At 34.6% G+C, this 14,120-nt stretch overlaps 1 protein-coding gene across 2 annotated transcripts in view; it reads right to left on the bottom strand.

The window, feature by feature from the left end:
• Positions 1-14,120, bottom strand: part of LOC148941060 (uncharacterized) — a 117,147-nt gene that overhangs the window by 87,596 nt on the left and 15,431 nt on the right. For both annotated transcript variants that reach the window (XM_089104921.1, XM_089104922.1), the window contains exons 3-4: positions 10,344-10,473; positions 4,492-4,685 (exon numbers count right to left, since the gene is read on the bottom strand). In XM_089104921.1, coding sequence (XP_088961047.1) covers positions 4,492-4,685; positions 10,344-10,473 — 324 coding nt within the window. The remainder of the gene's footprint in view (positions 1-4,491; positions 4,686-10,343; positions 10,474-14,120) is intronic.

Genomic DNA, 14,120 nt, shown 5'->3' with positions numbered 1-14,120 from the left:
TGACCATTATCGAAACAGAAAATTCGAAAAATGAGCAATAAGTTGCTGCTAACCAACTAATAAGTTGGTGGCAAACAATAATAAAGAGTTGGTGGCAAGCAATCCACCAAAACTTATGAGCCTGAGAATGTTTGCCTAATCTTACAGAAAGGGGTAAAACACCCTCAAAAATGATCTTGAGATCTTGATAAAAATTCACCATCAAATTCAGCATATCAGAAAACCCTGGAGCTAATTTTTCAAACCTCTATCTACAAAACTTTACTGTGACAAGTCTATGACTTTCTCCTATGTTGAATAAAATAAATAAATAGATAAAACACCAAAATTCGTATTTTTCAGAAGCAACGTATCTACCTTCCACGTATTTCTTTTCCTGAACACTTGGGAAAATTTTCCAGAGATTAGTTTTTTGACCATATTTTCGGCATGTCCTTACCCCACAAGAAATTTATTTTATATATAGGGTCTTCGCCTCTTCGCTTAAAGACTTATGGGTGTAAGTTTCAAACTGATAAGAACAAAATATTCGGGGCCAAGTAAGCTTTCGGCTGAAATTCCTTGGGTCAAATCACAGTAGACAGAATATACCCAGTAAGCTTATCGCAGATCATTTCTGGTCTTCGTGAACAAAAAGCTCCTCCCACTTATTTCTGTTTCAATGCACTTTGCACTCTGCACTCCTTCCCACTTGTTTCAATGCACTTTAAGGGAAAAAGACAGAAACAGACTACCCTGCAGTCTGGCTAATCTGACTTCGCCTATGTTTATATCTGCAAAAACGTTGTCCGGAGCACTCGCAATCCGGTCCGGGTTTTATAATGGGAGAAATAGAGCATGATCATACTGCTAATTATATGAACTGTGGTTTAAATGGATAAAATTTCAGACACACACAAAATAAACAAATAAAAAAAAGAAGCGCTGATTTGCCTTAAAATGGATCCAAAAAAGGGCCAACGATTTCTGTCTTTTTTTTTTCAACATATCAGTAGCTAAAACCATACGTATCTGGAACTAGTGGATCCTAATATGCAAGGAAAACTTCGGTTTGGGGGGCAGGGACATATGAGGCTTAAAACTTTTTGTCTCGACAGGCTTGAAACTTTCGAGGTTCGTTGTCTGGGCTACGAACCTTGGGAGACTTTCAAGTTTCTGTTAGGAGGGGGATAAGTGTGAGAAGGCGCACATGTGGACCAAAAACTCGTGCTTGATTAGTATGGAAGTTACCACCATAACCGGCCAAGGGGAACGTCTGGTCCACTGGGGCCCAAAAATGAGAATTTTTTTTTTATTATTACATGTCTGGAACACCACATATAGGTAATTCCCTGCTGGCTTTAGATTTACATGAAGAAAGGACCAAGAGAAATAAAAAAAAAGGTGGTTTGGATTTGTGACATCAGAAAGAGGCGCCATGTTTTTCGACGTCAAACGTTTTGAAAGACAATTGGTAAACAAATCACTTGGAATCAGTAACTGGCTACATTTGTTGTATTCAAAATGCAATCAGCCAAACTTTGGCGTAATGAGTGGCGGTGGGGGGGGGGGGACCAACCCTCCATTTGTGTTTTTTTTTATTCAATTAATAAGTGACTTGGTAGACGCATAAGCATTTGCAATATCTGAGCTAGAAACCAATTTACGATTTTTTTTATTTCCGCCACCTCTTATTTCAATGACACCAACATCAACTTTATTTATGTACCACCTAATACACAGAAAATTTTAAATATGTACCTTATCAGTTAATTCTAAAATTTAAGCAGTTAAGAGCTAAACAAATTTAATTTGGGGACATTCTGCAACCAATTACCACTATCAAACATCTGTCCCATCGTTTTTTGGTGGTGCTCTTTCGTCATTTGGCACCCCTTCCCCGGTAAAATAAATTCAACAAAAATACTTTTCAATCAATACAAATCTTTCTATGATCAAGGGTGCAGCTTGGGTTTTGAGTTTATGGGGTATATAATGAATGTGCCGACAATATCATCCAGTTTGTTCACATTTTGGAACTTTGGGAGGGGGAGTCCCCTCTCCCCCCTTAACTGATTTCTTGTATATGATATATAATATATATAGCCATAATATATTTAAAAAAAAACAATAATTGTATAAATATTTGTGTTTTTTTTATCAAAAACGACTCCATATTTTTTCGGGAAAATCTGTATCTTGGGATACTCTCGCATAAACAAAACGATCTAGACAGGTCAGAAGTCGGAGAAAAATCGTTAAGAGCCGTAATTTTGGTTTTCGCAAATGACGTCATGTACAATGTTAGTACATCATATAAGTATTTCTTATGACATCATATAAGCTTTCTTATAAATAAGCATAGCATAAATAAGATTGTTGAGTTTCCAACGAATCAGTTATTTATATAATATAATGTCTGTTGGAAGGCCTAAAAAACCAAAATTTGTAGTTGCAGTTAATATAAGAGAAAAGACACGGGCAGTTAGAAGATATGTGAAAACGACAATTAGAGCGTGTCAACAATGAAAATAAAGAGCAAAGAAACACGCGGTTGGAAGACATGCGACACCGAGCAAGTGAGCGAGACAAGGATGAAAATGAAGAGCATAGAACCACGCGGTTAGAAGAACAGCGGCGGCGTGTCAAAAATGAAAATGAAGAGCAAAGACACACGCGGTTAGAAGACATGCGACACCGAGCATGTGAGCAAGTCAAAAATGAAAATTAAAAGCAAAGACAAACGCGGTTAGAAGACATGCGAAACCAAACATGTGAGCGAGTCAATGAAAATCAACCTGGACAACGAGAATCAAACATGTCAAAATTGAAAATAATAGCGATGACGATTGGGTTTGGGATTTTGACACGGATAAATGCCTACCATATCTGTGTTAAAAGGTTCGGCGATATGTATTTCATAATGACGAAACACAAGCCGAGGTAAAACGAACCAAATAAATTGAAAATGATAGCAATGATGATTGGGTTTTGGATTTTGACATGGATAAGAACATGAATGCCTACCATATATTTGAAAATCAAAAACCTAGAGTAGATAAATCGTTGGGAGAAAAAGAAATCTGCGTCCCACTACCTGAACAATTAAAAGAAACAAAGGTTCGGCGATATGTCTTTCATAATGACAAAAGACAAGCAGAGGCAAAAGAAGGAGTTTGTGTCCCACCACCTGAACAATTAAAAGAAACAAAAGGTAGTCATCAATGCCTATCATGACTTTGGAAATCAAAACCTGGACTACATAAATCTTTGAAAGAAAAAGGAGTTTTTGTCCCACAACCTGAACAATTAAAAGAAACAAAGGTTCGGCGATATGTCTATCATAAAGACAAAAAACAAATGAGGCAAAAGAAGGAATTTTTGTCCCATCACCTGAACAATTAAAAAAAACAAAGGTTCGGGGATATATCTTTCACAATGACAAAAGACAAGCCAATGTAAAAGTTAAAGATCCAATAAAAAAAAAACATAATTTTACAAAGGCACTACTTCTAATTTATGGTCCATTTGGACGTCATGACACCAACAAAAGGTTCAAATTGTCTGGGTTTAGAATACAAGCGACAGTAAGAATCGATATATAGAAGCCTGCCGCGTGCTGGGGCCCGGTGGCTTCACCACCGGGCTCCTGGTACTATATATATAAGTGTGTTAGTTCTGTTTCATGTATGACCAAACATTCAGGTTTTGCTCCCCACTTGGTAGCTTTTAGTGTCCTATGTTTAGTTATTGCACAATGAAAATATTCATCCATTCATTTATAAAAAAAAGCCCCTAGACAAGCAAAAAAAAAAAAAAAAAAAAACCAATACAGTTATGTCCCGAACCTGTTAATCTCACATCTAGAAAAGAGTTGAATAATTCACTGTCTTTTTTAAGCTTTACCTATTATCATGCTTTTTCTTCTCATTTACTCCTGTAAAAAAATATTAATTTGACTAGAAAACAATTATCATGGGTTACATCGACGGCCTTTGAAAGTGGAAAACTTTTTGATTTTTAACCCTGACGAAAAAACTCAAGAGGATTTTTCACAGGAAACGGGCAGTGGATTTCTAGGCCCATTCTCCCCGAATTTGGGGCCCAAAACTTTTTCGACTGGTTTGAAACTTTCAGGAGTTGTTGCCTGGACAGAGGGGCCTAATAATTAGTTGGGAGGGAGAAGGATATGAGGAGGCCCTGCGACAGTGATCTATGGAACTATTTAGAGTCTTTAACGGAAGTAGGATAGTGCTTAACCATATTTGCCTGCCGTGGCTTTGCTCGGGTTTTCTAATCCGGTTTCGCTGACATTTGGAATTTATTTAATAAAAATTTTTATTTAATAAAAATTACTTGGGTGCACCATTTTGTCTTTGGGTACAATGATAATTTAAAGAATATTTGCTTAAAAAAAAAATATTTGAGTAAAAAATATTTAAAAATAGTTGAGTAAAAAAAATATTTAAAAATATTTGAGTAAAAAAAATAATTTAAAGAACATTTGCTTACCAAAGATAAATCTACGCTAAACTTTTTCTTTGTGTCTCTTGAACGTGACTCTCTAATAATTGCGTTAGGCGAAGGTAAGAATAAATTTCCAGCTTGTTTCCAGTTCTGTCGTAAGACTGCACGCTTAATAACTACATAATTGATTTGATTCATAGTTTGATATGTAGGCTGGCTGAACGTATATATCCGATCACCTACAAAACATTACTTGATAAATATTTATTAATTAAATTCTTAATTAGATAATTTCTTAGACCACACTGCTTTTCCATTTAAAATCTAAGAGAGAAAAACAGGTTCAATTAATCAAGCAGTGAACAAAACGGACTAAAAACGTGCTAAAAACAATACACAACAAAAAACATTGATTAATAAAAATTTCCGAATATTTCAACTCCTTATCCGGGAGCCTTTATCAATGGGGAAGAAAAAAAGAGAGAAAACAAAAATAATTTAAATCGTTAAAAGCAACAAGAAAGAGAGAGAGAGAAAAAAGAGACAAACAAATAAATACAACTCACATTCCAAACATTTCCAGAACTACAAAAACTGTAATTGTCTGCCTAATCACCAACAAACAGATGTCACTAGTACAACAGATATTTCTACTCTTTAAAGTCAGATTGGCAAATGAAATATCCCAAACAATTCCAGAACTGCAAAACTGTAATTGTCTACCTAATCATCGACATGCGTAATGGGAACTTCCTGAGAGGGTGTAAAGAGAGAAGCTTTGAATATATTGGGATGGAAGAGGAGCGTGCGTAGCTGTGTCGGCCTCAGGTGGCTTGGTGCTGCAGTGAGTTGTTAGTAGTAGTAGTAACTAGAGGGAAGAAAAAGAGTGTCTCCATACTTGACTTGCACATTCTTCGTTTTAACAAATAATATATTTCGGCAGATATTAGATATTAACATACCAGGTACTAACGCAACTGACGTGGTTTTAACAGCTTAACTAAATCTACTTACGTAAGAGTCTCTGCGTTTCTTTTTGAGTAAAGGGGGAGGAGGGGGGGGGGTTGAGTGAACAATTTCTTAGACCAAACTGATTTTAAATTTATAAATTATATAAAACTATTGAATAACAGGCAAAAAAACATTGATTTTTGAAAGAAAAAAAATAAAAACTTTTTGCAGAAGGCCTTTGCGTATTTGTTGTTATATAGTTTAAAATAATTTTATGGCCTGCTGATTAGCGGTTATTATTTTTATTTTTTTATTTTTTTTTACTCTTCGTATTCGGAGGAAATAAAAAGTTTGAATTGAATTGAACAATAAGCCTGAATATTTCGGCTTCACATCCAGAAGCCTTGATTAACGGCAAAAAAGGGAAGAGAAAAAATAAAACCTAGTTTGAACAAAATCATTGCGCCATAAGAGTGAAACCATAGCTTGTATTCATCGAGGCCCCCTTGTCTCTGTCTGCATGCCCTGTAAGTCCAAGCCAACCAGAGAAAACAAAACTTTGTGTCCTAGTTTCAGGTTCCAAGCATAGATTCAACCTATCTTCGAAATATTTTTCTTTTCTTTGAGGTCTACCTGGTCCTTTCCACCTGCCCTGAAGTTACAGAGTTTTTTTTTTTGGCATAACAAACCTATTTCTGCAAAATTAGTTTCAAATTTCTTTTCTACATAGGAATGTACCTAACCAAGAAACATATGAATACCATTTTCAAGCCGATTAGTGGGACAAAGTTTAAGGCCCCTTTTTGTGCATACCGAGTCTTCCAAGTCTCTTGGTCTTGATCGATCAAGGACTACCTGGGTACAAAAATTTTACAAGTCCTAGTTGATTTAAAAAAAAGTTTCGGTACATTTTCGGGCAAAATAACTTGTTTTCAAGTTTTTTTTTGTGCATTTGTACAATAAAAACTTTTCACTGTGCCTTGATCCGACAGCTTATAGATATAAGTTTTAGGCTTTTTAGAAATAATGGCTGGTTCTTTTCTCGATGAACCACTGTTTAAGAGATAGAAATGTCTTGTCATTCAATCCTTCCAGTCGTTCTCGAGATATCGCAGATACGCTATTTAGATAGTCTGGGTATATACTTTAATACCCCGTGCCAGAACACATTATCTACGGGTGAATACGAGTTCCAAAACTTCTAGTCGCACATAGTACTCACATTCATATTCATTTGCCCCCCACACCCCTCACTCTAAAACCAAATATGTAGTCATCTCTTCTCATTCCCCTTGCAACACTCCAAAGGTTCCAGCTCAATGACTATTAATCGTCCTCAAGATTTCGTAGCTGTTTCGTATTGACATTCTGGATATATGTTTCCTTTTGATTTACCTTTGTACCTCGCTTCAAGTCAAAATCCAAGTTCTACTTGCCCCCCCCCCAACATCCCCAGAAAATTTGAAATCAAAGCTGCGACGAAAATACAAACTTAATGCTCAAATATGTTTATATTATGAGATAATGCAGATATGCTATTGTGATAACCTTTGGTTATCACAGTAGGGAGCTCATAGTGGCAAAAGTCTCTAACAGATTGGAGACTAAAATCCTTAGACTCCTCTTCTCTGTCTCTTCTCCGTAGGTCTACTAGGTTTTAGGTCCACTTGCCTCCCTCAACAGTCCCTGAGAATTTCAACTTAGCCCTCAAAACGGACTCTCTGAAAGTTTCAACTTGATACCTCAAGCTGTTGACAAGATTCTCTGCCTTAAATTACAGAGGAGAAAAATGTCAGAAGTTAAAAATTCAGGATTACCGTAGGCATCAAATTAAATACCTTATCTCTAATGGGTATCTAATTTTTCGCAAATTTTGTACATGAAATGTATTTTCGCTAGAATTGAAGTCGCCAGCAAAACCTGGAATCAATCAGAATAAAGGTGGTTGATAAATTACTCACACAAAATAAAATAAAAATCTTTATTACAATCAAAAAATGAAAAGAATAAAAAAAAAGTTGTACCGTTAGGTTTTAACATGATTAAGAAAATCTATATTTTGGTCTCTGTCAGATTGCCTTAGTTTTTTCGCTTAGACTTCTAATACTTGTTAATACACTTTTCAAATATCTTTCAATCAGAAGTTTTTCAGATGTTTCACCAAAAACTTAAAGCTTGGAAAAATTACAACTTTAGTTTCACAAAAAATTCTCTGGCATTATTGGTGACATAAATTATAAATTAACGAAAGGAGATATTTTAAACTTTATATAAATTAAAAATTATATAAATTATATATATATATATATATATATATATATATATATATATATATATATATATATATATATATATATATATATATATATATATATATATATATATATATATATATATATATAAATTATATAAATTAACGAAAGGAGATATTTTAAACTTTATAATTAGTCCAACAAGTCTGTATAAATTACAATATCAGTACGTAAACATTTATTTTCACCAAATTTTGATCCAAGTTTTTCAAGTTTTTACTCAAAACTAAAATTTTAAATTGAAACTATAGTTTCATAATAGCCTACTTTTCAGAAATAAAAGATGGTAGCTTCAAATTTAAAGAAAAATTTAGAACCAGACTAAATGAAATGGCTCAATAATCCCATACACAGAAACAAAGAAACTAAAAATCTTAATTTATTTATTATTTTAATTATAAAAAGCATAATTTATTTATTTAAAAATCTTTATTATGATCACAGACAAATGAAAGACAAGAAAGGGAAGAAATTCGATGCCCTAAGGCTCAGGTTGTATCGTCAAATTTCAACACATTTGAAAAAGAGGGCTTTTTTTCACTTTAAGGTTTAACTTGGGGTTGACCCGCCCTGTTATTTTGACACTACAACGGATTACCTTAATCCTTGGAATTTGAATTTGTAAATTCAAATTTAGATCGAAAATTTTCAATTTAGCTACTTAAGTTCTCTAAAACTTGCTTTACTAAAGCTGATTAAGTATGAAACCATATTTTTAATGGGCAGATTGTTGAACTATTTTATAACTATTTTGGAGTATCACATGGAGAAAATCTCAAGTAAAGAGATTGAAAAATCTCAAGTGAATTTACAAAAGGAGATATTTTAAATTTTATAATCAAGCAGAAAATAGACACGGAGTCGCTTGAAATTTTAGGGTATCTTCTGTGAAACAAAATGGGAGCAGCCCAACCAATGTATTGTCTCTGTAGGATTTTTTTTCTCCAAAACTTTCTCCCAGTTAGTTATACCATTTGACGAAAATTTCAAAAAATAATCCTTTTTTTCTTTTTTTTGAAACAATAGGTTTTATGAGTATCTTCAAGCCTCAAATTTTGTTTTATTAAAAATAAAATGGCAACCTAAAAATGTCAAGAAATTTCCGCGTCTACTGCCAACTTAGAGAACGACGGAGAACTGTTTCACTTATTTTGACCTGAAACAATTCAGAACAGGAAGGGGGAGCTCTTTTTCTGTCTTTTCAAGGAGTCCCTTCAGGAGAACGCTGCAGAAGTCATAACCTGCACCATCCCTGATCTTGTAGCCTCAACTACTTTCTATTTGTAAAATTGAAAATGTCCAAAAACGAGCACTTAAAATCATAAATAGTAAAGGGTGACACCCTCCCTTCCCTTCACTATCATAAATGCTGAAGGGAAGGTTCCATATCCTTGTCTACAGGGTAAGTTCGAACTCACCACGTTGGCCACGAGAAGGAATTTTCTGTGCCTCCGTTTCGGCACCAAGACCCTGTCTTTTCCTGATTATGTTCCATTATCCCCGAACCCTACCTTCCCGCCCGCAAAAGACAGTCCCATATAAAGTCCCTAAATTAACTCTCGTCCCTGCTAAACTTGAAAGACGTCGCAAGTTTTGAGTTTTGTTAAATAGCCAGGAAAACTAGTCATTAATTCTATTTTTTGTTTCTTGATTCTTTAACTAAGTTTTGACTTATTTTATTTATGTATTTTGTATTGACGTCAACAACGGAATGACAAAATATTTCGACATGACATATATGCAGTAGTGCTATTTGTGACGCAAAATTCAAATTCGCCAACCATGCTGTGAAAAAAAAATTTATTCTGAAAAAGTGAAAAAGTTAAATTTTATTCTATCCTATAAGAAATGTAGTTTAGAATCCATCAAAAGTTAATTTTAACAAAAGTACTTTGATTATTCTGTTTCAAACTAAAAAGAACTCCTCACTCTAGGCAATCCTCTGGAGAGCCTGATTTGTCGGCTGAGTATCTATATAAAATTTCATATACATTTTACTAATTACATAAAATTTCATAATTTTGTGGGAGACATTTACATTTCTCAAAAGCTTCTTCAGCTGCTTTTTCAGCAAGTTGTTCATGTTTTTATGTATTTCTGTCAATCATAATTGCAGTTGCAGTTGCCTAATTTGCAGTTGCAGTTGTGGACTTACCTAGTTGCAGTTGCCTAATTTGGCGTGGACTTACCTTACATTAAATATTATGCTAACGCACCTGCATGTTGCTCTCTCTCATGGAAAGCCTAGAACCTTTCTGCGAAACCCTTTCATAGATTGTATTTTTTTAGTTGGCTTTGAGATTTTTTTTAATTTGATATTTGGCTAATTTAGCTAATCAGCTTAGCCTATATCATACGCTGGTTATATAGGCTAAGACAGGTTATTTGGTGTGGAACGGTGGTCAACGGTGTGACTGTAAGCTCAGCCAGAGTCGACCCAGCTCTAATGAGTACCAATAAATCCGGGGAAAACACGAAAGCGTCGGATGATTTGTCCCCAACCACGCATTACACTCCCGGACGAAGGCAGTGAACTAAGAGACCGGTACCTGCGCAATGCAGACCATTTGGTCAACATGCGAAAAAGTTTTTTTTATATATAATATAAATTAAAACATAATACATATATTTTACCTTCAATAATATTCCTGAGTTGGCTAGCCACCGGAGGTACACACTGGGTTGTTGGGTTAATTTTTTCTTCTTTTAGAGTCCCATCTTTTTTCTTCCCATTGATTATTAGCTGCTCTTCAAACTTGTTCTTCTATTAAAATAAACAAACAGAAAATAATTTCATGGGCAACACTGTCTTTCCATTCAATTCAAATGAAAGAAAGTGCGGTAAAAACCTGCTAATAAAGTCTGTCATAATAATAATTTACTTATAACCAACTTTTAAACAAAATAAGCGGAGTAAAATATGCTAAAAAGAAAAAAAAGGCAAATATAGACACACATAAAAAACTTAAACATTTATCTCAAGACAAAAAGACACGGATAATATTATGATTTGGGCCTAGGGACACAAAGGCATGTCTTGTTAAATTAGCATTCAGCAACTCAAACGACTGAATAATGGTGAAAATATTCTAATAAAATATGTCATTATAATAGATATAATAATAATAATAAGCTATTTATAACCCACTTTTAAACAAAACAAGCGGAGTAAAATACACAAAAAGAAAGAAAAAGTAAATACAAAGACACATAGACAACTTAAAACTTTATCTCAAACAAAAACACACGGATAATATTAAGATTTGGGCCTAGGGACACAAAGGCATGTCTTGCTAAATTAGCATTAAACAACTCAAGCAATTGAATAATGTCGGTAGCACCATACTTCTCAATAATACGTGTATTACGATATGAAGTGAGAAGGGATATTGGTACTCCGAATTTGCATCCGGCAGTATTTTTCGCCAGAGAAACAAAAAGGAAAAAAAAAGTATATTTCAAGATACAAAAACGTCTGAACAAAAAAAAAGTTCAGAGCTAAAAGGACTGGGTAATTTAGGGTAAATAATCCCCTCTTGGAAAATACAACCTTTAATATTGAATCAAATTCATAAGCAAGCCATGAAAAAGGAATAGAAATAAGATTTACACCCTCGCCCCACCCTGTGCAATAGCTTTTACAATCTAGCTAATTGGTTTGAAAACGGAATCCACTGTTTGATTTTATGGAACCGTTTGTTTTATATAATTTACTTGTTAATCCTTACATTGTGAATTGTTGCTCTGTTTGGGTTAGTAACTTCGTTGTAAATTTTAGGCGGATATGGATTGCGCAGCATGAAACGCTGCGCTTACTCGGTGATTTTTAAAATGAGAACATACAATGGATGGTTATTGCAATTCTAATATTTTAAATGTTTGGGGGTTGAGACATTATCAGACCGGTATATCCCTTTATTGGTGTTAAATAAGCGACATATTTATTTTTACGTGTTTATTTATTTATTATTTATTATATTTATTTTTACGTATCGTCAGCAAAATTTATGTATCATTTTTATAGCACACGGGATTCCGCGGACCTTGTAAACGAGAACCGACATACTACTGGGTCTAGTTTTGTAGCACTGGGACACTATGACAGCTAAGAGGGTATGTCCTTTTAAAAATAGGATAACGAATTCCTTGATGAGTAGGGATATCAGGGAAGAGGGTGTCTTTTATAAATACCAGTTTGAAGTTCCTATGAAGTTTATATTTTGTTTATTTATAAAAATTGATTTTTCTTCTTTATATATATATATATATATATATATATATATATATATATATATACATATATATATACATATATATATATATATATATATATATATATATATATATATATATATATATATATATATATATATATATATATATATATATATATATATATATATATATATATATATATATATATATATATATATATATATATATAGTGTTAAAATATTTTGTCCTGCCAAAAACAGATCTGTATAGATTTTCCCGTTGCAGGTCTGTTTGATATGATTTTTTGTCAATATTGTTATTTAATAATATAAAAAATTTCTTTCAATACTTGACAAATAATTTAGCATCCCCTTCAGACAAAATCGCCAAAAACTTCGCCATTGTCCGAAATTTTGTTCACGTAGTTTTTGCCAGTACTGCCATAAAACCAATTTTAGCCACAGTCAGAAGTGGTCCAATTCTTGTCTAAAACGTTGGCACATCCAAGATGCGATTAGTTACCCTACCAATACAAGTTCTTATTTTACGGAGGACCTATCAGTCCCTAAAATTTACTACAGAGACATTAAATGCAGTGCTCTTAAAATCGTTACCCGTGTTCCTTGTAATACCACCAGTATGAATATGAAGTTGATAATATAGAAAGCTATAAACATAGATATGAATACACAGAAAAATACAGATATGAGTATATATTAAGTGATAATATAGAAAGCTACAAATTTAGAAAGTTTCTAAACAAAACATTCTTCTAGCGGCTTTCTTAGGTCGGCTTTCACAGGTAGGTGTCTCTTGCGCCGATCGGCATTGCAAAACACCTTATCTTAGTTTGGCTTTATGTTTGTGCGCATATGTATGTTCTCAAAAGTGAAAATGGTATTGCCTTTTGCTTTTTTTTTGCTGTATTTTTTTATTACCATAGCCACCCTACCTGAACCGTCGCTATGCAGAAAAATGACTTAATTAGTCTGCGTTTCCAATCCACCGTTTTAGCGCCATCTATTTTGGCGTTACTAAGTACGTTACACTAATCGAAAAGCAGAGATGGCGATTCAAGCACTGGTATTAATAGATGGAAAAGGAGGAACCGTGGATGCCGAACAGGGAGAAATGAAAGAAGAAGGCGTGTGGGATACGCTATTCCAGTAATTCTTACAAACCATGCTAGCCTTCAATCGTCAAAGTTAGTCTCCCGTCGAACACTGGTAAAAATTCAGCTGACCAAAACAGCTGAAATTCCGAAGCTAGAGCGATTTAAAGAGACACCCCTGAACATCCAAGAAACTCCACCTGTTCTGAGACTGATAAAGTCCCACTGCACCATGCCGAATTTCATTCTGGCAAATTGCCGCTCTCTGTGATAAGCTATAAGATTTTGAAGTTTTACTCCGTGGTGAAAACGCAGCAGTTGCTGCCGTAACGGAATCTGGAACCTTGACGATGCCTCAGGACAAATTTCAGGATATAACTCATTTCTTAGTACACGTAGCAGTAGAGGTGACAACCGGCTCGGTGGTGGTGTTGGAATTTATGTGTGGAAAGACATTTCATGCAAACTTCTCTCTGAATATACTAACGCGAACCACAAGATTATCTGGGCCATGTGCCTATTTCCTTCTCCCTATCGTCGCTTTTCGTGTCTAATATTCGCATCAGTTTACTTTCCAAAGAGCATTCAAAACAGGCGGGATCTTGTTTTTATCTCCAAACTACAGCTGATTTAATCAGAAGCAGATATACTTGCCCTAGTTTTATCGTCGCTGGGGTTTTCAACCAGAAAAAAGAAAAACCGGCTAGCGACCAGCCTCTCTTTAAAGCAGATTGTCAATATCCCAACTCACTCATCCGGAAGCATCCTGCACTTAGTCCTAACAAACACTAAGGACTTCTATCACCCTTCCCCCTATTTCCCTTAGGCCAATTGGGTTGTCTGATCACAGCGCTCTAATGCTCAAAGCCAAAGCTTCTATGAAGAAACCAAAGCTTTCACGTGTAGCAACAAGGCTTCTAACTAACTCGGCTATACGTGAATACGGCCGGTGGGTTGCTACATACAATTTCCCAGAAGTGTCCTTAGACGGTACTCTTGAGCAGAGAGTAAGCACCTTCATTGAGGTACTTTGCTCTAAGTATCTTCAAATATTTACAACAAAGACAGTGACCTTGAGCGAATAT

Source organism: Artemia sp. Qi Xiang Cuo, chromosome 19 (assembly GCF_049724085.1).
Source record: "Artemia sp. Qi Xiang Cuo chromosome 19, ASM4972408v1, whole genome shotgun sequence".
NCBI classification, from domain to species: Eukaryota; Metazoa; Arthropoda; class Branchiopoda; order Anostraca; family Artemiidae; genus Artemia; species Artemia sp. Qi Xiang Cuo.
This window is presented reverse-complemented; position numbering and strand designations above follow the sequence as displayed.